General features: G+C 44.6%; 1 protein-coding gene across 10 annotated transcripts in view; it reads left to right on the forward strand.

The window, feature by feature from the left end:
- The window catches only part of cep112 (centrosomal protein 112), an 804,780-nt gene that overhangs the window by 327,034 nt on the left and 453,223 nt on the right, over positions 1 to 24,523 (forward strand). For all 10 annotated transcript variants that reach the window (XR_011936273.1, XM_072483741.1, XM_072483748.1 and 7 more), the window contains 4 exons: positions 3,621 to 3,775; positions 11,081 to 11,210; positions 11,538 to 11,630; positions 18,426 to 18,485. Coding sequence is in view for 9 of the 10 variants with exons in the window: in XM_072483741.1 (XP_072339842.1) it covers positions 3,621 to 3,775; positions 11,081 to 11,210; positions 11,538 to 11,630; positions 18,426 to 18,485 (438 nt within the window). In the remaining variant the exon portion in view is untranslated. The remainder of the gene's footprint in view (positions 1 to 3,620; positions 3,776 to 11,080; positions 11,211 to 11,537; positions 11,631 to 18,425; positions 18,486 to 24,523) is intronic.

Raw genomic sequence — 24,523 nt, forward strand, 5'->3', positions numbered from 1 at the left:
AATGTAGCTATCGTGCACACTCTCTGAAAAGTGCACACACGTGCATCATTTGGAGGGGGTGGTTGCACATGAGTTGAACATTCAGGGCGTGGGACCCCTTCCAGTTAATGTTGACCCAGTGCGTGCAAGGCGACATGTGTGCCATCTATTAGCCCCTGGACCTGGGGCATCCCGGCACTGATGGAGAATACTGTTGCCCGGGCATCTTGTTGGTCTTGGTCCAGGCAAAGTTTATGTGGTCAGCTGCCTGGGCAAGCAGGGCAACCGTGACTTCATGAATGCACTTGTGGGCTGTAGGTTGGGATGTGCTGCACAATTCCCCCCTCGAGCTCTGGAATGAACTTGAAGCGGAGACGATCAGGACTGCGGTGACTTTGACAGCCACCAGGAGTGGGTATCCTCCTCCACATGGTGCCAAGACCGCAAGGATATGACACAGGTGCCGTATCGTCTTTTTGAGGTGGAGCTTCCTGCGGCATATGCTGTCCGGCATCTCAAACGACCAGCGATGCCAGTACACCGTGGGCATTTGCTGGCCTCCCCCTCTGGATCCTTCCCCTGCCTGATGGTGGCCAGTCCTAAGGGTGTGGGGTGGGCCCTGCACATGGTCTGCCGCCTCGCACCTCCATCAATGCTGCTGCCGCCGCCCTCTCGGCATCTGGCTGCCTGGACTGCCACTGGCACCGTGAGAGTAACTGCTACAGGGTCCACAATATCATCCATAATGTGATATCTGTAAGGAATTGGAAAGGGTGAAGGACCAACAATCCACCCCAATCACTCGAATCCCCCATGCTTTCCCCACCCTTTCACTTCCCGCCTTCTCTTGGGGTGCCATCCCACAAGCTGATTCGGGGGACTCTGCCCTGCACACGCACTCCCGGCGATAGCAGGGGCCCCTGAGTATCAGACCCAGGACTCAGACCCCTGCCCCCCTCGTTCCACACACCCACCCTTTGGTCGCAGGGATATTCCAAGTGGCCCAGCTGTAGGGTAATTGATTGCTGCGTCTGTGGTGTTGACACCTCCAGTGTCCAGGCCTCTCAGTCTGATTGGGATGCTAGGCAATAATACTCGCCTGCAACATGGCATGTCTACCCGCAGGAACCTACTTGAGAGCTGCAAAGTGCTTGTGTACCTAACAATGCCTATCCCCTATAAGCGATAGCCTTCAGCTGTGCAGCCAAAGGCCACCACTGTCAGAGGGTGTTAAAGTGACCTTCACCATATTACCACAGACCGGGTTCTGTCCTGGCGGTATTCAGTGGGATGGGCAGGCAGCAGCTGAAGTTGTCCCTGTTATGGGTATACACAATCCAGGGGATGGCCTGTTGGACCCACAGATGCTGAGTCCCTCACCCCCCAGCCTTGGGTGATCCTCCACCAATGGCTGATTTTGAAGGTGGCTACTCACCTCCTCCGATACCCTCAGCAGCCTGAAGCTAGCTTCACATTTTTAAATAGGTGTGCTCAAGGCACCCACGTGACCGCTCGTTGGGGAGCCGGTTAGTTCACGAGAGGCCGTTGTTGCTCTTTTTAGCCTTAGTTTTATTCGCTCTGATTATGTCACCTTTGCTCACGAGTCGCCAGGTATCTCTCTGATACCGCCACGTGGTTCAAGCTCGAGTTATGATTAATACGTCAGCACACCGCTTAGTACGATTGAAATCAACGGTCATTTATTATGAACAGCAATCAATACTTGCACAATAATCCTACTATCTATATCAAAACGTACCACAACTGGCCACTACTTAACTTTAGGAGATGGCCCACCAGGTCAGGGAAACGAATGGTTTATCGAATTGGGTCTGGCCTGCGGGATTCAAAAGGCTGATACGGGTCGATGGCTAGGAATCTCTATCGGGTAGCGATCGCTGGAGTCAAACTTACAGTTTCTGGTCGATGTTCTTGCGAAGGTTGCGAGCAGGAGAAGAAGGGAGAGAGAGCGATCTGAACTTGGCCCCTCAATTTATAGGGCCCAGGGGCTTCCCGCCTCTTGGGGCGGCCCTTGACCCTGAGTCCCAAGTGATTGGACTTGTTCCCAATCACTGGGTTCGATATGCTCCAATAATGGGGCGATTCCTCGATCGGGGGGGTGGTCGTTCACCTATCTTTGTTTCGGCCACTGCAGGCGCCGAAAGGTCTGGCCCGGCATTCAATTGCTAATATGTTGCAATTGTTCCCGGGGATAGCCGATTAAACTGCAGATGTCTGTGTTGATGTGCTGCTAATAGTCTTAGGTATCGATCTGGGCCGACTTCCCCAGATCCGAATACGCTATTCTGTCTGCAGCTGTCCGTTTGTGTCCTGTTGGCTGCTTTTCCCATCAGCCTTTTCGGTTAGCCATTTTAAATCGGGTTTTGGCCAAATTAATAGGGAATCAGCCATTTTAGGTGGCTACACCGTTAAGATAGGAGGTCTGTCCCGTTAACAATTTGGAGAATGGCCTGAATTGGTGTCATTTGGTTTCTCACCACGCTTAGATGGATCCGGAACCCGCCAATGGAGTGGACCAGTTAAAATCGAAAACCGATCGGTGCCCGGTGCGGATCCCAATTTCGGTCTCTCCCGCTACCTAACCGGCTCGCACGGGTTATGACTTGGTTGCTCAGACGTTCTTCAAATGTAAAGTAGGAACAGAAAGCAATATTTTGAAATAAAAAGCATTTTCTGCGCTTTAATTCATAGTCATTGCCAGATGTATGTTGTTCGGGTTTAGATTTTCAGTGAACTGACAAAGCAAACATCTGAGATCAAATCACCATTCGTTGTGCACCTGCGTGGGGGGGGGGGGGAAGCGGGCAGGACAGTGGCCTAGTGGTATTATCACTGGACTAGTAATCCAGAGACCCAGGGTAACTCTGGGAACCCTGGTTCAAATCCTGCCATGACAGATGTTGAAATTTGAATTCAATAAAAGATCTGAGATTAAAAGTCTAATGATGACCATGAAACCATTATCGATTCCTGGTTCACTCATGCCCTATAGGGAAGGAAATTTGTCATCCTTACCTGGTCTGGCCTGTGTGTGACTCCAGATCCACAGCAATGTGGTTGACTCTTAAAATGCCACTCATTTCTAGGGCAATTAGGGACAGGCAACTAATGCTGGCCTTGCCTGCGACGCCCACATCCCATGAAAGAATGAAGGGGAAAAAAAACAGCCACAGTTTTGGACTTGGAAAATGGTAAATTCAAAAAGAAGCACTGAACATTGTGACATTTTGGGCTGTAAGCATCCATTGAGGGTGTATTATGGTATGAAGTGTACAGAAAGCCATGTTGTGGCTATTGAATTGGGATCATATGTTTCCAGGTATAGTCAGTGCATTTATTTCAATTGAGAAGTCATTTGAATTTAAATTGCCCTTTACCACGGACAGGAAGCAAAATCTGACCGAATGTGCGATAGAAGCTGTATCGTGTTTCCTGACTGCATCCAGTTTCGTATTCTTCGTGATCCACAGGGTAGTAAACCATCCCCACCCCATAAGACCCATGGCTTATAACAATCCGGAAGTGATCTGTTTGGTGGATAGGTGTACCCATGAGCCTGTAGTTTATATTGACAAACATTGGCATAGGGAGTGTATTTAATTAGTTGTTTGCACCCACAGAACCAAATGGTGAAAGAACTGGAGGCTCGCGTGCAGCAGTTGACCATAGAGGCTGAGAATAGTAATTTGCTGCGACAAAAATTAACCCAAGAAAAGGGGGAACTGGAGCAGCGCTGCCAGATGATATGCTTGGAGCTGCAGGAGGTAAAGATGAGGTATGTGGTGTCCCAAAAATGGTCTGAAAGGACCTCCTGCAACAGGAATGTTCCATTATGCACTTAAGGAACAACTTTGGAGTAGACTTCTTACTTTGCAGTTTTGCACCTGGTCTGGAAGCACATTGCACTGAGCCTGACTGAGAAAAGTGTGGAAAGAAGTTTGTTTCTTGTAAATGCTACCTTTCGCTTTATTTTACACAAAAATGTCATTTTAAGGAAAAGTATAATAACAATGAAAGAAAAGGACACAAATAGTATGCAGTAATAAGTAGCCCATAATTGTGGCAGACTGTTCTCCGAATGTTTGCTTTTTGTATATTGTCGCGCGTCAACGCAGAATCGCTGAGCAGGAACTTATAGCCAAGTTCTGCACACATGAATACGGCCTCAACCGGGACCTTGGATTCATGTCGCATTACATTCAGCCCCCACTATCTGACCTGGGATTGCAAAATCCTACCAACTGTCCTGGCTTGAGACAATTCACACCTCTTTAACCTGTTATTATCCCTCTTTCCATGGCAGATGAAAGCCTGGAGACCCCGCTCCCGGGATCTATCTGGCTCACCATGTCTCATGAAATCCAACGTGATCTCAAGGTCTTGATGCCAAGGTGGCACTGCCAGCTGGCATGGCCACTGCCAGGGTGTGCACAATCAGGCCGGGTGTGCCTGTCGTGGGTGTTGGAGGGGTTGCGGGGTGGGGGGCAAGGCAAGGGTCCCATAGTACGTTTGTGGCATCCCGATCTTTCACTACACTGGGCAGTTCCGGCGAGCAGAGCTCCCACTGTACAAAACGGGGCTGTGCATGGACTTGGCCGCGCGTCCCCTGTTCAAGCCCCTTATTCATTGTGAGTCCCGTTGAATAGCCATGTGTTTCTTGGCACTGCGCGCACCAGGAAACATGCGGCTAAAGGCGCTCGCTAGGGGACTTTGTTCCCTTTTGGGAGAATCACCCCCACTGTCTGTGGTCCCAGCCACAAACTCAATTTTCTAAGCACTGACTCCATGTCCCTCCAATGGATGTATTTAAGGCTGCCGCAGACTGTTTTTAACCTTAATGTCATCGTCAATCCAGAGGTCCACATATCTATGCCATCACTATGATCACCGATTTCTACATCTGAACATAGAACATACAGTGCAGAAGGAGGCCATTCGGCCCATCGAGTCTGCACCGACCCACTTAAGCCCTCACCTTCACCCTATCCCCATAACCCAATAACCCCTCCTAACCTTTTTGCACACTAAGGGCAATTTAGCATGGCCAATCCACCTAACAAGCACATCTTTGGACTGTGGGAGGAAACCGGAGCACCCGGAGGAAACCCACGCAGACACGGGGAGAACGTGCAGACTCCGCACAGACAGTGACCCAGCGGGGAATTGAACCTGGGACCCTGGCGCCGTGAAGCCACAGTGCTATCCACTTGTGCTACCGTGCTGCCCGTGTAACATTGCAGGACTCCACTGATGCCACAGCTCACCTACAAAGCCATCCTCCATACCTTTGTTAACCCTAGAGACTCTTTTAAAATAAATTCAGAGTACCCAATTCATTTTTTTCCAATTAAGGGGCAATTTAGCGTGGCCAATTCACCTAGCCTGCACATCTTTGGGTTGTGGGGGCGAAACCCACGCAAACACGGGGAGAATGTGCAAACTCCACACGAACAGTGACCAGGGTCGGGATCGAACCTGAGACCTCGGCGCCGTGAGGCAGTAGTGCTAACCCACTACACCTCATCCCTACACTTGGCCAGCTCCAATCTTCCAAATTCCAGAAACTGAAGTCATCTAAAACTGCTGCTCGTTTACTGCACCAAATACCATTCATCCATCACCCTTATGCTCACCAGCTTTCATTGGCTTCTAGAATCATAGATTCACTACAGTGCAGAAGGAGGCCATTCGGCCCATCGAGTCTGCACCGACCCTCTGAAAGAGCACCCTACCTCAGCTCACCCTATCCCTGTAACCCCATAACCCTACCTAACCGTTAAATACAAAGGGACAATTTAGAATGGCCAATCCACCTAACCTGCACATCATTGGACTGTGGGAAGAAACCGGAACCAAGAGGAAACCCAGACAAGGGGAGAATGTGCAAACGCGACATAGTCACCCATGGTTGGAATTGAACCCGAGTCCCTGGTTAAACAATGTCTATATTTTAAATCCCTTCAAAGCCTTGCCTACTTCTGTCACCTCGCCCAGCCAGACTCCCCTTTGAGATCTCTACGCTTTTCCAATATGTTTTTAAATTAGCTAATGGGATGTGGGTGTTGCTGCCTTGTCCAGCATTTATTGTTCATCCATAATTGCCCTTGAGAGGGGGTGGTGAGCTGCTGCCTTGAACCACTGCAGTCAGTGTGGTTTATGTACACTCACACTCTTGATAGGAAGGAAGTTCTTTAGTAATAATAATAGTTGGGTGCAGTGGTTAGCACTGCTGCCTCACGGCGCCGAGGTCCCAGGTTCGATCCCGGTTCTGGGTCACTGTCCATTTAGAGTTTGCACATTCTCCCTGTCTTTGTGTGAGTTTCGCCCCCACAACCTAAAGATGTGCAGGGTAGGTGGATTGGGCATGCTAATTTCCCCCTTAATTGGAAAAAATGAATTGGGTACTCTAAATTTTTTTTTAAAGTAATAATAATAATAATCTCGGATTTTGATTCAGTGACAGTGAAGGAACAGCGATATAGTTCCAAATCAGGATGGTGTGTGGCTTGGAGGGGAACTTAGTGTTCCGATGCATCTGCTACCTTTGTCCTTGATGGTAGAGGTCGTGGGTTGGGAAGACGCTGTCAAAGGAGCCTTGATGAGTTGCTGAACTCTTGTGCATCACCCCTTTTGATTGCTCCGCAATTGGTGGCTGTGTTTTCAACTGTTTGAGACCCTGTGCTCTGGCCTTCCCTCCTTAACCCTCTACCTCTCTTTCTTCCTTTTAAAATGTTCCTTAAATCCTATTTCTTTCATTTGCTCTAATATTTCCTCATGTGGCTAGGTGTCAAAATCTTGTTTGGGAACATTCCAGTGGAGCTCCGTGGGACATTTTTACAATGGTTAAATGCACTACATAGATACAAGTTGTTTTTGTTATCACCCCTGACCTTTTTCCACCAATTGAAGAAGGGTTAATAATGAGGCGTTTAATTCTATTCGCTCTTTTAGGTTGAAGTGTCTCCAACTCATTTTTTTAAAAATCCAGCCCGATTATCCTTTCTGGCACTTTATCTCACAAATACTAAATTGAAAAGTTTTTATTTAGCCATTTTTGAGCTTCTGCCTACCAGTTTCAGGAGCAAGTTTAAAGCAACTTGGGTTCTTTAAAGTGAGCTCTTCAATCATTTTAAAACTCAAGCTCGGAAGGTTGACTAAAGTATTACAAAATAGAAAGCCGATAACAAGTGGACAATTAAATTGCCGTTGAATGAGGTTAACATGAACACAAATTTTAATTTATCCTTTGACGAACAACCTATTAAAAGATGACTGCATTTTTCATTCTGGTACAGAAATGTGATTGCAGTCTTCAAACAGAAATAATGTGGCTTGATATGGATTTGCACATTCACTCTTTGATCATTTATGATTCTGATTTGATTTAAACCCAGTATTTAAATATTTGTTTGAGGCCAGTTATAACGTATGTTTCAAATGTGTTCCATCGAATGTTTAAAAATGGTTGCAAGATGTACATTAAAAACAAAATTATGCGTTCTGTTGTGATTTTTTTTTCAAGGGAGCAGATTGTTGTGGAAAAAATGTATGCTTTAGAGCAATCAAATGAAAATAATGAGCTATCTAGTTTACAATAGGATTCCTATCCGCTGGTTTTCTGTACATATTCCTTCCGCTTTAACCATTCCCCACATGATATATAGAACGCTATTCTCCTTTAACATACTGCAGATTCAAATCCTGTAATTTTGTAGCAATGATTCCAAAATATAATCACCTACTGGTAACGTTATCAGATACTTTTTTCAGCTGCTAACCTATGTGTATGTATCTCTGCACACATGTTTGCACGAACACACACACAAACGGAATTTCTTTATATACATATATATGTATCTATAGAAGTCCTTTTTTAATTTTTTTATAGCCGAGTTCTGCTTGTTCTTTCAATTTTCTACTGTATATTGTGTAGTGAGTTTTATTACAAAATTAAAATCCTGTATATGACACAAACAATATAGTTTCAAAATTGGAAATTAGTCTCTGCATACGGCACTTGAGTTTACCTAATTGTTTTTGGTCCATTATTATATATCTAATTTATACATGCTATTCAATAACCTGCCAACAATCTGTAAAATAAACAGTGTTTAAGATGCAAATGATTCATATAATAGACTATCACTTCAGTTAGAGCATTTCCACGACCCAGTTATTATCCTCGATCTTTGATAAATGTTATGAGTGCTGGATGGGGAGATCATTTACAGCATTCTTTTTCAAGATTATTCAGATGACTTCTGACTTTTCTAAAAAAGAAGTAAGGGCTGCATTTAAATAGTGCCAGTTATGACCTCAGGACTTTCCAAACTGTTATACAACAAATGCAGTATTTTTGAGGCATAGGGCGCAATCTAATGGGCTCGCATCGCAAGCGAGCCAGTTAGATCGCGGAAGAGTCTGAAATCGGGAACCGTTCCAGACATCAATCAGTTTCTGATCTAACCGGCCAACTCCAGTTGGCAAGATCCGAATCCTATCACGGCGTGGCGAGAAACCAATAATCACCAGTTAAAGCCGATTTACATCTCATTAACGGGAAGGACCCCCTATCTAACGGCCTCCCATCATCTAATGGACTCCCCAGTGAGGAGTCACATGGGCGCCGATTAGTAATGGTCCACACAAACGTTGACCAGCAGTTACGGCACCTGGGGGTCTCCCAGGCCATCGGAGGCCTGGGTGGTCAGGGATAAGGCAGGGTGGCACCCCAGCCCTCCCACTGGAACATGAGTACCTAGGCGCTGCCAGGCTGGCACCTTGGCACTGCCACCGAGGCACTGCTAAAGTGCCCGGGATGGCACCGCAAAGCCGGGAGGAGCACTCCCAGAGTAGCAGTGCCAGGGTGCTGGGGTGGCACTGCCAAAAGTCAGGGTCTGAGGGAGGGCTCTGCCAATGAAAGGAGGGTGGAGGGGGGCATGAAGGGTGGGGATTTTCAGGGTGGGTCTGAAGGGGCTTCTGATAGGTTGGGGAGGGTGAAAGGTGGGGGTCCTGGAATAGAGGAAAGCACAACAGCGCCTATGCTTTCTCAGGAAACTAAGGAAATTCAGCATGTCCACATTGACTCTTACCAATTTTTACAGATGCACCATAGAAATCATCCTAACTGGCTGCATCTCAGTCTGGTATGGCAACTGCTCGGCCCAAGACCGTAAGAAACTACAGAGAGTTGTGAACATTGTCTAGTCCATCACACGAACTTGCCTCCCATACACTGACTCTGTCTACATCTCCCACTGCCTTTGGGAAAGTGGGCAGCATAATCAATTGCCCCTCCCATCGGTTTATTCACTCTTCCAACCTCTTCCAACAAGCAGGAGATACAAAAGTCTGAGAACACGCACTAACAGATTCAAAAACAGCTTCCTGCTATTACCAGACTCCTGAATGACCCTCTTATGGACTGAACTGATCTTTTCATACATCTTCTCTACTGAGTAGTACTACACTCCGTATGCTCACCAAATGTCTGTGCCTATGTATTTACATTGTGTATTTATGTATGGAATGATCTGTCTGGACTGTACGCAGAACAATACTTACACTATACCTAGGTACACGTTGCAATAAATCATATCAAATCAAAACAATTTCCCCCAACCAAATTCTCAAGAAACCCGATAGTAGTGGCCACGCTGAGGATGTGGAATCAACGCGGGAACCATTTCATGCTCACTACGGCCCCCATCTGCAAAAATCATAAATTTGACCCTGCAACAATGGCCTCCTCCTTTAAAAGGTGGAGACAATTCGAAGGGGTACTGATGGTAGGGGACCCAAAAGTAGACGGCAGAGTAGCGACCCTGGGGGAACTAACGGACAAGTTCCAGCTCCCGAAAGGGAAAGAGCTCTGGTACATACAACTAAGGAACATCCTCCGCAAGGAGACTGTAACGTTGCCCCAACTGCCTGGGCACACCCTACTGGACAGATTTCTAACATCGGATTAACTACGGGACGGTAACTGCGCTGACATGTATGGATGACTGCTAGGGGAAGTAAGGACTCTGCTGCATGACCGACTTGGAAAGTGGGAGGAGGAGTTCGGCATAGAGATAAGGAGAGGATTCTGGGTCGAAGCACTGCATAGGGCAAACCCTACCTCCTCGTGCGCAGGGCTGAACCGAACGTAACTAAAGGTAGTACACAGGGCACACATGAGCGGGTTCTTCCCAGAGGTGGAGGTCAAATGTGAACGTGAGTGACAGCGAGGCCCGGCCAACCATACCCATAAGTTTTGGTCCTGTCCCCGACTTGTTGGGTACTAGGCCACCTTTTTCGAAACTATATCCAAGATGGTGGGGGTGAAGATGGAGCCATGTGCCCCAGTGGCGATCTTCGGGGTATTGGAAGAGCCAGAGATCTTTAGGGGAGAGGGGCAGACGCCCCTAGCCTTTGCCTCCCTGATCATCTGCCGGAGCCTCCTGCTCAGCTGGAGATCAGCAGCGCCACCCAAGACTGCAGACTGGCTGTTCTACTGAGCAGAATTTCTCAAATTGGAAAAGATAAAATTCACCATCAGAGGATCGGAAGAAGGCTTCTGCCACATATGGAAGCAATTTAACAACCTGTTCGAGGACCCGTTCGTGACCAGCAACCAATAAGGGGGGGTCCGAAACAAACAAAAGAAGAGAAGAGAGGGTGGGGGGGAGGGGGGGGGAGACAGGACCCAGAATACTGGGGAAGTAGGGCAGAGGAACCAAAAGGAAAGGAAAAACCATGGGTGCTGCCGCAGCCCTGGTATATTTCAATGTCATGGGCCAACATGGAGATAATTAAACAGTACGGTTACTGGGAGCCCAATGTTAATATACCTCATTTCTATATATATGTTTCCTATGTATTCATACCTGTTTATTTTTTCCCTCTTTTACTTTTTTTTTTGGCAAAGTTGTTACAAATAAATGCAAAACCAGTGAAAATATATATTTTTTAAAACAGTGATCCAGACTGAAATGCTTAAATCCTGGCATTTATTAAAAGTAAGCTTGCTGTCAGAAGGTCCCGCTTAAGATGCTGAGAAACTTTGTAATACATTATTGTTTTCTTTCCCCCTCAGATACAGCTCTCTTCAGAAAGAAAAGCAGCAAATGTTGGAGGGCCATGAGAAAACCGTGAGGCAAATGCAAAATCAGCATGACTCTGAGCTCAACTACGTAAAGCAGGAGCATGCACACTCAGCAGCCAAGGTATACGAGACCACCTTTCTCATTGCCTGTATCTAAAGTAACTTAAACACACCCTCTTTATCGCAAAATCTTTGATATGTAAAATTCACTGACTTTTTCATGTGTGGTCCTTCAAATTGATTACCGGAATATGTTTGCTAGGTTTCATTTGTCAAAATCTTCACAACAGCAGTGCGCCTCACAATACACCAGGTTATCTTTTAGTTCTGTCATCTTCTGTGGACACAGTTTAGTTGTATTCTGAGTATTATGTGGAAGTCCACCATGAACCTTAGTTGTTAATCTCACGGTTGTTTTCTTTCTCTTTTTTTCATCCTCTTTCACCAGGCAGCTGATGTTATTGAAGAACTGGAACAGAATGTCTTACAACTGAAGAAAGGATTGCAGGAAAGTGAACATCAGAAACAGCAACAGCTGAGGGTAGGTTCTCAGAAGGCTGGAGATAGGAAAGGTGATCACAGAATAATAGATGGTTACAGCACAGAATGAAGCCATTCGGCCAATCATGCCCATGTCAGCTAGCCCCACTTAACTACCCGTTCCCTGTGCCCTGCAAATGTTTCCCCTTCAGTTAATTATCCAATTCCCCTTTGGCAACCACAATTGACTCTGCCTCCGTCACACTGTCAGACATTGCATTCCAGATTCCACATGCTGCGAGAAAATGATTTTCCCTTATGTGGCTTGTGGTTCTTTTGCTATTCATCTTCAATCTGAGCCCTCTGGTTCTTGACCCTTCCATCAGTGGGAACAGATTCTCCCTATCTACTCTGTCTGGACACTCATGATTTTGAACACCTCTATCAAGTCTTCTCTCAACCATCTCTGAGAAGAACAGCCTCAGCTTATCCAATCTATCCAAATAACTGAATTATTTCATCCCCAGAACCATTCTGAAAAACCTTTTCTGCTCTCATGCTTTTGCAGGCTTCCTAAAGCTTGGTGTCCAGAATTATGAACAGTGAAACCAGTTGTGGCCGAACCAGTGTGTTAAAAAGATTCTTCATAATATACTGGCTTTTGCATTCTATGTCCCTTGCCCAGAATCCTTATGCTTCATTAGCCATTTCCTCATTCAGGATTTTACTCACATAGCCCGAGAGATCCCTACACCCCCGTTAGAATTGTATTGTTTACTTAATATTGCCTTTCCTCGTCACTGAGCAGAGCGCAATCAGGCCATCGGATCGAGCCCTAGCTTTGTCAAACATGATTTCCTTTTCATAGATCCATGTTGCCTTTGTCTAATCCCGTTGATATTTTCTAAGTGTCCTAGACTCTAGCATTTTCCCTACTATTCACGTTGGGCTAATTGGACTTTAATTAGCTATTTTCCCTCTCCCTCCTTTTTTTTAAATAATGGGGTTACATTTGCCACACTCCAATCTGCTGGGACTTACTATAAACATTACTATAAAGTGATAATCTTACTGCAAATCTTCCTGCAGTCTGAAAGATAGCAGTTCACTACTGTTCTACATTTCTTGTCACTCGGTCAACTTCATATCTATGATGCCATTGTCCCTTTTATTCCATGGGCTTCAACCTTGCTCACAAACCTGTTACTTGACATTTTCACAAACACCCTTTGGAAGCCCATATACACCTCATCAACTACATTAGCTTCATCGACCTCTGTTACCTCACAATATTCAAACATATAATTACGTCGAAATTCAGTAAATCTTATGTTGTGCCCAGTAGCAACTGATGAATTAAAGACCACATTGAACTGAAATGATTTACGCTTATTGAATCTGTCCCTCTGCCAGTTTCATTGGAGATGATGCCATGTTACAGAAGTCTTAAAATTTGGTGTGTGTAAGAATCCATGCATTGTTAGTTTAGCTTGGATTACAATGGCATCCGTCCACCTCAGGAGACGACGCACTGCAACCAGGGTGTATGTATTTCTGTACTGAATATCATCTATTGTGGCTGTAGAGGCTGATTGACAGTTCCTTCCGCAGCTGGCGAAATAGTGATGGCCTGAGGTCAACTGATGTATTTTTCTGCTGGTGGGCTCCCTTTTTCACCATCTAGTTATTTATTTTGTTCTCTGCTTTTTCCATGCCCTTCCTGACCGCTTGCCTCCAGGCACACCTGCCAACAGGGAGGACTTTCCCTGCATTGTTTCCAGTCTCGGTCAACTTATATAATAATCGGTATTATTGTCACAAGTAGGCTTACATTAACACTGCAATGAAGTTAAACCTGCAAACATCTTTGTATTGCAGACGCAGGTGACCTATTGGTCTTGTGTCAATAACAAACTTGCCAAAAAGCATGACTTTGGAGATGTGACCATCATCCATTCCTGGATTAAATTGTTGATTAAGTCACCAAATGAAGCCCTGCAAAAGAGATTCATAAGTGGATATATTGCAACCAGATTTGCGCATAATTGCAATTTGGGTGTGATGTTTCTTGGAAAAATAGAAATACATTTTTATCATGCAGTATATTGAGTTGGTCATCACTGAGAAACAAATGGCTTGGGACAAGATATGATTATGATGTTGGAAGATTCTAATTGTATTTAAATTGTGTTTGTTTTGGATCCCTCAGACAGTCTAAACAGTTGAACTGGATTAAGTGTAAAATATTGCATTTTAATTGAAAACAATTCAGAAAAATATACTGAAAATCTTCAGTAAAAGACCCAACCTTTTTCATGTTGGTCTGATTGTCGTTGTTGAGTTTAAAATCGTGCACCTCTGCATTCATTTTGTTGCTTCATGTACCTGACCGTGGTCAATTGTGTGATTTATTTTTCTACTATGTAAATGCACCTGTCCACATTAGGCTGACTTTAGCATTGAAACATGTTGGTGAAAATTAGGATAGTCTTGTAATCTGCTTTCTAGATTCATCTAATACACAATATAAGTCCTCAGGTCCTCAACAATGAATGCCATGGAAATGACCCAGTGCAGTCCAGAAATATTTAACTGCACTAGGATTAATAAGATTTTTTTTTTTTTAAATGGTCAGCGGTAAGGATCCTGATTGTTCTTCATCAAACACTGCTCCGATATGTAGTTGTTTGCATGCGGTTAGGATAAGGTCTGTCCATGATGACCCCTTCCCACCCCGAACCCCCAGGTTATATGGCTGGTGGATAATTATTGTGACCATGGTAAACTATCACTGTTCATCCTTCACGATCTGTCTGTAACCTTTGACACAATTGATCACACAATCGTCCTTCAAAGCCTACCGTCCACTGTACAACTTGGTGGAAGTGCACTCAACTAGTTCCATTCTCATCTATCCAGTCAACGCCAGAGAATCATCTGCAATGGCTTCTCTTCCCAGTGACACCCCCCCCCCCCCCCCCAAACAGAAGACCTAACCTTGACCGAATCCTATATTCCATCTACATGCTGTCTATGGGCAAAATTGTTTGAAAACACAGAGTCAGGTTCCTCATGTCTGCTGATGACACCCGGCTGTATCTCACCACTACCTTTTATGATCCCTCCAAATTGCCATACTACTTGTCGGACATCTAATAATGGACAGAAATTTCTTCCAGTATTAATACCATCCTTTTCGGTCTCCACCAGAAACTCCCTTCTCTGGGGCTGACTGTGTTCCTCTCCCTAGCAACTGAACTAGACTGTTCACAACCGTAGTGTTGTATTTGACCCCAAGATGAGCTTCTGACCATATGAGGGGAGTGATGGTAGCTAAATTTGCAAATGATACAAAGATAGGTAGGAATGTATGTTGTGAAGAGAGCATAGGGAATTTGCAGATATTTATGATATGTTTGAGTGAGTGGGTAAAAAACTGGTAGATGGAGTCTAATGTGGAAAAATGTTTTTAAGTTAGGCGTCGCCGTTTTAGGACAGAGATGGGGAGAATTCCTTTCTCTGAGGGTTGTACGACTTTGGAACTCTGCCTCAGAAGGCATTGGAGGCGGGGTCATTGAATATTTTTAAGGCAGAGGTAGATAGAATCTTGTTAGGTAAAGGAATCATAGGTTATCTGGGGTTGATGGGAATGTGGAATTCGAAACAGGCAGATCAGCCGTGATCTTATTCAATGGTGGAGCAGGCTCGAGGGCCTACTTTTCCTATTTCGTATGTTCGTAAAATTCAATGAGAAGGGAAGGTATTTGACTGAAAATAACGTCTGAAAAGTTAGTTAACAACATTGGATGAGCAGTGAGAATCTTAATTTTAAAGATATGGGATGAAGAGTAAAAATTAAATCTATTCCTTTTGAGGTAAAAAAAAAAAGCATCAAAAATGATTCTATGAACAAATCAAGAGGTACATTGAAATTTTAAAAATAGCTGGCTTTTAAAGCAGACCAAGGCAGGCCAGCAGCACGGTTCAATTCCCGTACCAGCCTCCCCGAACAGGCGGCGGAGCGTGGCGACTAGGGGCTTTTCACAGTAACTTCATTTGAAGCCTACTTGTGACAATAAGTGATTCTCATTTCATTTCATTCATAATAGGGAATTTTGAGGAATATAAGAAGTATAATGGGAAGGGAGGAAAAGATAATTAAAAGGAATATGAAAGAAAGCTACGGATAATTTAATAGGACATAGTAATTTTTTTAATGCATGTATGAAAAGGACTACTTTAGGATAAAGGGGGAAGCCTATTTGTATATGTATGAAATAAATATGTCACATGACGATGGATGTGAGAATGTATTCGAGAATAGTGATCAATTATTTGAAATAATTATAGAAAAGGATTTGATTTTTTTAATGCATGTATGAAAAGGACTACTTTAGGATAAAGGGGGAAGCCTATTTGTATATGTATGAAATAAATATGTCACATGACGATGGATGTGAGAATGTATTCGAGAATAGTGATCAATTATTTGAAATAATTATAGAAAAGGATTTGATTTTTTTAATGCATGTATGAAAAGGACTACTTTAGGATAAAGGGGGAAGCCTATTTGTATATGTATGAAATAAATATGTCACATGACGATGGATGTGAGAATGTATTCGAGAATAGTGATCAATTATTTGAAATAATTATAGAAAAGGATTTGATCCTGCAAAAATCTAAAATTCAAATAATCAGATTCACAAGGTCAAGATGATATATGCCTTACACTGTTGGTAGAAGCTAGAAAAGCAGAAACTAGGCAACTATGAACATGTTGGTCTACAAACAAGATCCAGAGCTGAAGATCAAATTGTTGAGTAGCTGGAAATAAGAATAGTCAGCATTTTTATTGTTTTCTTTGAAATAAATTACATTGTAAAAGGAATGCGGTAGACATGTATAAGTGTTTTTTTGAAGATGTTTAATATGATCTTGTTTGCCTTTGTTCCCATTCCTTTGGTTTTATTATTTTTTTTGTTGTCCTTGGACTCATAAGCGTAGTGCGTCTTTAAGCAGTGGATGTAAGCTGAGGCAGCCTGCTAGTCAGGACAGTGTGTTCAGGATTTGTTTATTGGAGCAGCGAAAACAGAAGTTAGTTCGATTGGCTGGCTGGTAACCTGTGGGTTGGTTAGGGACAGCGTTCTGGCTGACAACAGTCAGTGATTTGTTCCTGCGGGATGCTTCTGAGAGGGAGCTAGTCAGAAGTGATTAGACCTTGAAAGGAGAAGGAACAGTCTCTCTCTCTCGCTCTCTCTGTCTCTCTGCTGAAGTAAAGGTCTGCTTTATTGTGCTAAAACAAGTGAGTGCCTGGCACATCTTCACTATGTAGTTGAAATGATCTTGAATCTGCAAAGAAAGTAGACCGCTTTGCCACAGCAAGTCCTTTCAACCTTACAAGGAAGACATGATGTGGAGATGCCGGTGTTGGACTGGGGTGAGCACAGTAAGAAGTCTTACAACACCAGGTTAAAGTCCAACAGGTTTGTTTCGATGTCACTAGCTTTCGGAGCGCTGCTCCTTCCTCAGGTGAATCGGAGCGCTGCTCCTTCCTCACCTGAGGAAGGAGCAGCGCTCCGAAAGCTAGTGACATCGAAACAAACCTGTTGGACTTTAACCTGGTGTTGTAAGACTTCTTACTGTTACAAGAATGAAGCATTGAAGCAAAAGCTTGAACTCCTGAAAGACTTTAACTGAAAACCACCATAGTGCATTGGAGATGTTTTATCCTTTTTACTTTATTAACATTTTTTCTTCCCTCTCCAACACCCTTTCCCTCTATGTTGTCTGTGTGTGTGTGTGTGTACGTATGTGTGTGTGTGTGTGTATACAATAAATATATATATATATATAATATATATATATATATATATATATATATATAGAGTGAGGTGAGTTGGAAAGGGAAGCGTTGTGTAAGGGATATTAGGTAGTCGGTTACATTTTTGTCAGTTTAATTATGTTACTGTTAAATAATGAAAGGGTATTTGTATGTCAAATGTACAAACCTGATGACTGCAGTTTATTGGGCTCAGTCAAAGTCCGCAGGTATTTTAAAATAAACTCTAACTTCACATGTGTTGCGACTCACCAGGGGGTCGTACCAATTATAAGATTTCTTGACCCATCCCCAATCAGGTATTGGAATGACTCAGCGTGATGACTTGTGTTTTGAACCTGTCCATGTTGAACTATGGCTGACTTTTATTGGTCAACATGGTCCAGTCACACCCCTGGCAGAACTGAGAAACAGGTAGAAATAAGAGCCCATTATTTTATCTATTGTAATCTTTGCCATACCCATGTAACCTGAATTACCGCTCTATTTGTGTGTGCATTTTGGCTACCGCATCGGATCAGAGTCCTTAACTCCAATCTCTTTTTATCCCTCTTTGTTGGTGGTCTTCTATTTTAAAGGCAGTGTTAATTAAAGTTTTAATTAATATAAGAATTAATTATAGATTAAAGTTGTTGATTTCTGATGGCATCACCCAAGAGAGGCCAGGCCTCCATGTGCAATGAAGGAAAATCAGATGAAGAATCCTGTTTTTCTCTTCCTGAAGGCAGTGAAGGGAGGATTAGGAGCAGGTCAGCTGCCTGCGGTCCCACTTGCAGCTTGTATGTAGTCTAGTGAAACCAAGGTAGAAGAGTGGGCATAGGGGAGGAAATTAAGAATTTAGCCTCCATTCAATAGACAAAGACACAAACCATTGATTATGTTTTAGTTATTTTAGTTTGCTAACTATTTAAAAAACAATTAATGAACCTAGAAAATCCTAATTGTAAATTGTAATAGCTAACAATGTTTTATATGAGTGAATGAATCCATGTTTAAGGTGTCATTTCTTTTCAGAATCAAGCGGGAAGGTTTGAACAAGAAAAACTGCACCTGGAGCACTTTAATCAAAAGAAGGTAATGGAGTAAGCTACAAAGCAGCGAGATGTATGTTAGTAACATTGAAAACAGGTGGATTACATAGGGGTATCAGAAGTTGTATATGTATCAATAACTGGATTTACTGCATCACTGAAAGAAACTTTTAGGACTAGTAAGTAGAGAAATTCACACATGATATTTAACTAAGAATTAAATACTGTGAGTAATTTGCAGTTTAACTGATGGGTACTTATTTTGTTGTGTTTTAATGGACTTGCCAAAAGCGGAAAAAATTCAGAGGGGAACCTGCTACAGTATTGCAGTGTGAATTCCACACGTATACAGCATTGTGACTCCAGTCCATCAGTTGGCAAAATATGTGAATGTTTCAGATTTGAATCTACTTTAAGAGTCCGCCTGTCTTGTAGAGGCCCCCTCATAACAGTACCAGAAATGATTCCTATGGACAGTTTCAATGCAATTCAAGGCTAGCAAAAATAGTAACTGAAAGTTGAATAGCATGGTCTCTATGGAAGACACGGTAGCACAGTGGTTAGCACTGTTACTTCACAGCTCCAGGGTCCAAGGTTTGATTCCGGCTTGGGTCACTGTCTGTGCGGAGTCTGCATGTTCACCCCGTGTCTGCGTGGGTTTCCTCCGGCTGCTCTGGTTTCCTCCCACAGCCCAAAGACATGTAGTTTAGGAGGATTAGCCATGCTAAATTGCCCCCCCGAAAAAGGTTAGGTGGGGTTACTGGGTTACGGGGATAGGGTGGAGGTGCGGGCTTAAGTAGGGTGCTCTTTCCAAGGGCCAGTGCAGACTCGATGGGCCAAATGGCCTCCTTCTGCACTGTAAATTCTACGATTCTATGACTGTCTATGCTGTTGAAAAAGTGGACACCAGGACTTGTTAGAAATAAGTGCGATCACATTGATCACCACAGAGTTAAACTGGATCACTCGGTGAAAAAGCAACACCGGGCCAATTTGAAGCATAGCCATCGGAGCATGACAAATAAAACAGATTATAACACAGTTTCCCAAGAGCTTGCTATTGAGGCTATCGAGTTTGTAAGTGGAGCTACTAGAACACTATAAATTGGAAGATGACATTGCACATGTTCAGTGTTACAACATTTGCGTGTTTGACATATTTCTTGCAAGGAAAGCCATGTGAATGTAACTAATGAAACAAGACCAATTTATTTAACATGAGTCAAAGCAAAATATTGCAGATGCTGCAAATCTGGGAAAACTCTGCAGCTTAGAAGAAGAGCCATACAGACTTGAAAGCTTAACTCTGTTTCTCTCCACAGATGCTACTAGACTTGCTGAGTTTTTCTAGCATTTTCTATTATCTAACGTGAGAATTGAAGGGGAGAGATCAAAAAAGGGAGATAAAAATACAGAACAAAAGCAAAGGGTCCAAAAGAATCAGTGATTGCAAAATTGATGAAAAGCAAGTGTGGTAAAACTGGCATCTGTCTTGCTTAGGTGCAATGTGTGGTGAAAATCTTAGTACTGCTCCTGTTGTTTATTACCAAAACAGATGAATTGATCATTAATTTCATTGCTATTTGTGGGATTTTGCTGTACAAAAAACGCAGCTACATTTGTCCACCGTATAATCTGTGTAATTCCGTCATTTAATGTATGCAAATATTTTTAGATGCCTGCGCGAGCCTACACTGAATTGTGACAGTTAACAAAACAGAATTAAATTATAAATGTTGCCATGACAATTTGCAAAAAGAAATACTTGCATCTATATAGCACCTTTCAATTACCACAGCCGATGAAGTAATTTTGAAGTGTAGTTACTGTTGTAATGTAATGGTTAAAAGTTGTATGATGAATGTAGGCATTTCAGATATATTGTATTTGGGTATTTCGTGCAGTAAGGGCTAAACGTCTGGGTTAGTGTGTGTGACTGCTGCAGTAGGGTTTTTAAAAATCCTAGTTTCCAAGGCAGCCAGGCTTTGTGGCTACAAGAGGTGCAATTAAAGCATCGTAAAAGTTGGGCTAATGGACGTTTGTTTATATTAAGAGGGTTCCCTGGGGAGTAGATAATTAGAGACCATGGGCGGGACTCTCTGACCACGGGCCAAGTCGGAGAATTGGCGGAGGGGAGGTGCGATTCACGCAACACCGCCTCAACGCCGGTCCGCCGATTCTTCGGTGACCAGAGAATTGGTGCTGGCACGGCACCGGTCGAGCGGCCCCCCCCGGCGATTCTCCGCGCGGGATGGACTGAGTGGCCGCCGAGATAGGCCGTGTCCCGCCGACGCCGTTCACGTGTGGTCCGAGCCGGCGGGACCTCGGTGTGCATGCTGCGGGGGCGGCATGGTGGGGGGGGCGGGGGAGAGATCCGACCCCGGGGGGGTGGGGGGGCCTCCACCGTGGCCTGGCCCGTGATCGGGGCCTACTAATTGGCGGGCCAGCTTCTCCTGGTGGGGACCTCTTTTACTCCACGCCGGGCCCCTGTAGCTCTCCTCCATGTTGCGTCGGGGCCGCGCGGAGAAGGCAACTAGCATGCATACGCATGTTCGCGCCGCGCGCATGTGCAGACCCGCAACGCCTGTTTGACGCCGTCATTGGCAGCTGAAGCTGCGAGAGTCGCTCCAGTGCCGTGCTGGTCCCCTGTAGGGCGCAGGATTACTGATCCTGGGGTCCTGTTGGCGCTGTCGTAAAACGCTACGCCGTTTACGAAGGAGTTAACACTTAGCCTCAGGATCAGAGAATCCCGCCCCATTATGTTCAGCTCAGTAAACTGATGTAGTTAATGGGAGGAGCCAGGTGTTGAATTTTTCAGTTTTGGAGTTTAGTTACAGATTGGGGTGTGAACAGACAAGAAGCTGTGCTCTCAATACAGTTTGGTTAGATCTGTCTGTGGACAAACTAGCAGTTTCTGGAGAAACAATCAGTTAAGCATTTGACTGTGGACAGACCAGCAGCTGATCTCAAGCCAATGAGTTAAAGATTTGTCTGTAAACAGAATAGAAGCAATTTTAAAGCTGGCAGTTTAAACAGTAAGTTGAGACAGGCAAGAACATGCAAACCGGGTCCTAAAGGATATCAATTTCTCAAAGCGATTTCTCCTCTTTCTAAATCTGCTAACTGCATTTAAAAGTGGATTGTGACCTGATACCCATTGTTGGTGGAGTGGAGATAAAGATGGAGATAAATCTAGCAGTTAGGATTGTTTTATTGTATTAGTAAGCATTGTTTAACTGGTAATAGAAAGCTATTTGTCTTTATGATGTTAAATTTAGTAATACTGTGTTTATAATAAAGTTTGTTTTGATCTCCCGTGGGCAGGATTCTCAATTTGGGAGTTTAAGGGCAGAATTTCTATGCATCGCCACCAGAAGTGGAGGTAAAGATGAGGCAGAGAATCCAGTGTTGCGAAGGAAAATGGGATCTGCGCTGATCCATTTCCAATGCTTGGGCCCCTGCTGGTGAAATCGAGGTTTGCGACCCATTTGCATCCACTTAACAAGCTGGGAACCATATTCTACAGGACGGTGTGATTCTCTGGGCCGGGAATCACGTGGGCGAGAATCACTACTGATTCTGACAAGTGAGGCCCTGATGTGGTGGACCTCGGGTTAAACATCGGGGTAACCTTTTGAAGGAATTGCCCCCAAAGTCCATCCTTAGGGCTACCTTCTCCCCCTCCCACACAATGCAAGACATGCACATCCCACACCCACCGCCCCTCAGCAGAGACCCCCTAAATAAGGAATCCCCTTCAGAAACCGCCTAAATAAAGGGACCCCCACAAATATATCCTAAATAAAGAGACCCTCCCCATAGAGACCCCCTAAATAAGGAGACCCCTCCACACACCTCCCAGAAAAGACCCCTGTCAGGAAACCCCCAGAAGAGAGACCGCTGTCTGGAAGCTAGAGAGCAGTCCCGACTAGAGGCAGTGCAAATAAATACTGCTTTAATACTCATCTGGGCAATACATCTACTGGCTCAGACACAGGACGCACCATCTGTCAATTCCAGGAAAGAGAAAAACAGTCATCTGTGTTTAAACCCCCTCAGATCTTTGATCTGCAAGCCATTCATTAATTTGTCTTTGATGTTGATTTTAGTGGGCTGTGATTGACAGCTTCCACTAAATATCAAGCGTCAGCATTGTTCCATTCATCTTTCTTCGTGGTTGAGTAACTCTGAAGTGCTGTAACCGCATGTTCATAAATATCAAGCTTTGATTGACAGCTCCTGCACCAACAAACAGAGTTAAGTGCTGTCGATTTCTAGCTGACCACTTCAAATTCACTCAACCGTGAAGGGTTGGAATGCGGAGGTCACTCTTCTGATGGCTTCCTGATAGGGGTCCCACTTCTGGGGAGCATCCTGTCAGGGGGTTCCTCTTCTGGGGGAGCTTTCTGACTGGGTTCTCTCTTCTGGGAGCTTCCTGACAGGGGTCTCTTTTCTGGTGGGGGGGGGGTCTTCCTGACAGGGGTCTCTCTTCTGGGGGCTTCCTGACAGGGGTCTCTCTTCTGGGAGGGCTTTGTGACTGGGGTCTCTCTTCTGGGGGGGTTTTCTGACAGGGGTCTCTCTTCTGAGGGGGCTTTCTGACAGGGTCTGTCGTCCTGGGGGGCTTTCTGACTGGGATCTCTCTTCTGGGGGTGCTTTCTGACTGGGGTCTCTTTTCTGAGGGGAGAGGGGGGGAGGGCCTTCCTGACAGGGTCTGTCTTCTGGGGCTTCCTGACAGGGGTCTCTTTTCTGAGGGGGGGGCTTCCTGACGGGGGTTGCTGTTCTAGGGGGAGGGGGCTTCCTGCCAGGGGTCTTTCTTCTAGGGGGGGGTCCTCCTGACTAGGGTCTTTTTTTTGGGGGGGAGGTGCTTCCTGACGGGGGTCTCCTCTGGGGGGTTTCCTGACGGTGTTTCATTTTTGACAACTGCCTCTATGGTGCTGCCACATGATGGCGCAGTGGTTAGCACTGCTGCTTCACAGCGCTGAGGACGCGGGACCAATCCCGGCGCTGGATCACTGTGGGTCTCCACAGCATTTAATAATAATAATTTAAAGATGGCTTGAAAGACTCCCAGACTCAAAGTCACCCCGTGCGCCCGATCTGGCCCTCTCCAGCCCTCCCCCAACCCCACTAAAGGTGTCTCCAAAACCCCCCCCCGGCCGAACACGGGGCAGCAGCTCCGGGGCTCTTGAGGTGCATGCCTCATAAATGGAAAGAGCTATTTACCTCCTCACTTCCCCTCGGTAGTCATTGTGCCAGCTTCCCGTTTATTCAAAAGAATACTAAACGACACCTGTGTGTCTTCTCACTGGGAAGTCAGGTCCCGGGAGGCTGCTACATTCACTAATGAGATTGCAATGAATGCAAATTAAGCTTAATGACCTTCTTGCCATTTTCGGCCGAGATCTTTGACTTGTCATTGGGAACAGGCCGGGTGAATCTATAAATGCTCTGCGCCCGGCACGAATCTCGATTTTAGCCTTTCCCGCTATTCACCTGGTGCGCTGATCTGCACCAGGTGCATCGCGGTGGCTGAACCGTGTCCTTTGTTTCCCCTTATTCTTAGAAGTGACAAAATGAACATTAGTAATCCAAACAGGAACAAGAATGTGCACTGAGGAAAAATTGTAATTCCTAATGGATGATTTGTATCTCGCCGATTTTTACGATGGTGATGGATAATAAATCGATACTGGTCTAATGCCTGATATTGGTAATCCAATCATTGCAGAAGTTAAAATTAATCAATGTAATGGGTGTCTAAATGTTGAGAAAGTGAAATAGAATTTTCATTTCAATTTTATTATCACTGGTGCAGCTGGACCATGCTACGCATTTACTCTTGTGAAAGGTTCAATAAGTGAAAGGTTCAATAAGTTCAGAGGTGTACACCTCCCAAGAACATTTGGGCAGGGTGAGTCCTTATAGGAACACCATAAATCATACTGAATGTATAATTGCATTGTATGTGGACGATGATGTGGAGAATCACCGGGGGGCCATATGTGGACGATGATTTGTGAAAGAAATGACACCCAGCATTTCTGACATTTTTTTAAATGAAAAATGTTCATTCTGTCTTTG

The sequence above is a fragment of the Scyliorhinus torazame genome, chromosome 18, assembly GCF_047496885.1.
Source record: "Scyliorhinus torazame isolate Kashiwa2021f chromosome 18, sScyTor2.1, whole genome shotgun sequence".
Lineage (NCBI taxonomy): Eukaryota > Metazoa > Chordata > Chondrichthyes > Carcharhiniformes > Scyliorhinidae > Scyliorhinus > Scyliorhinus torazame.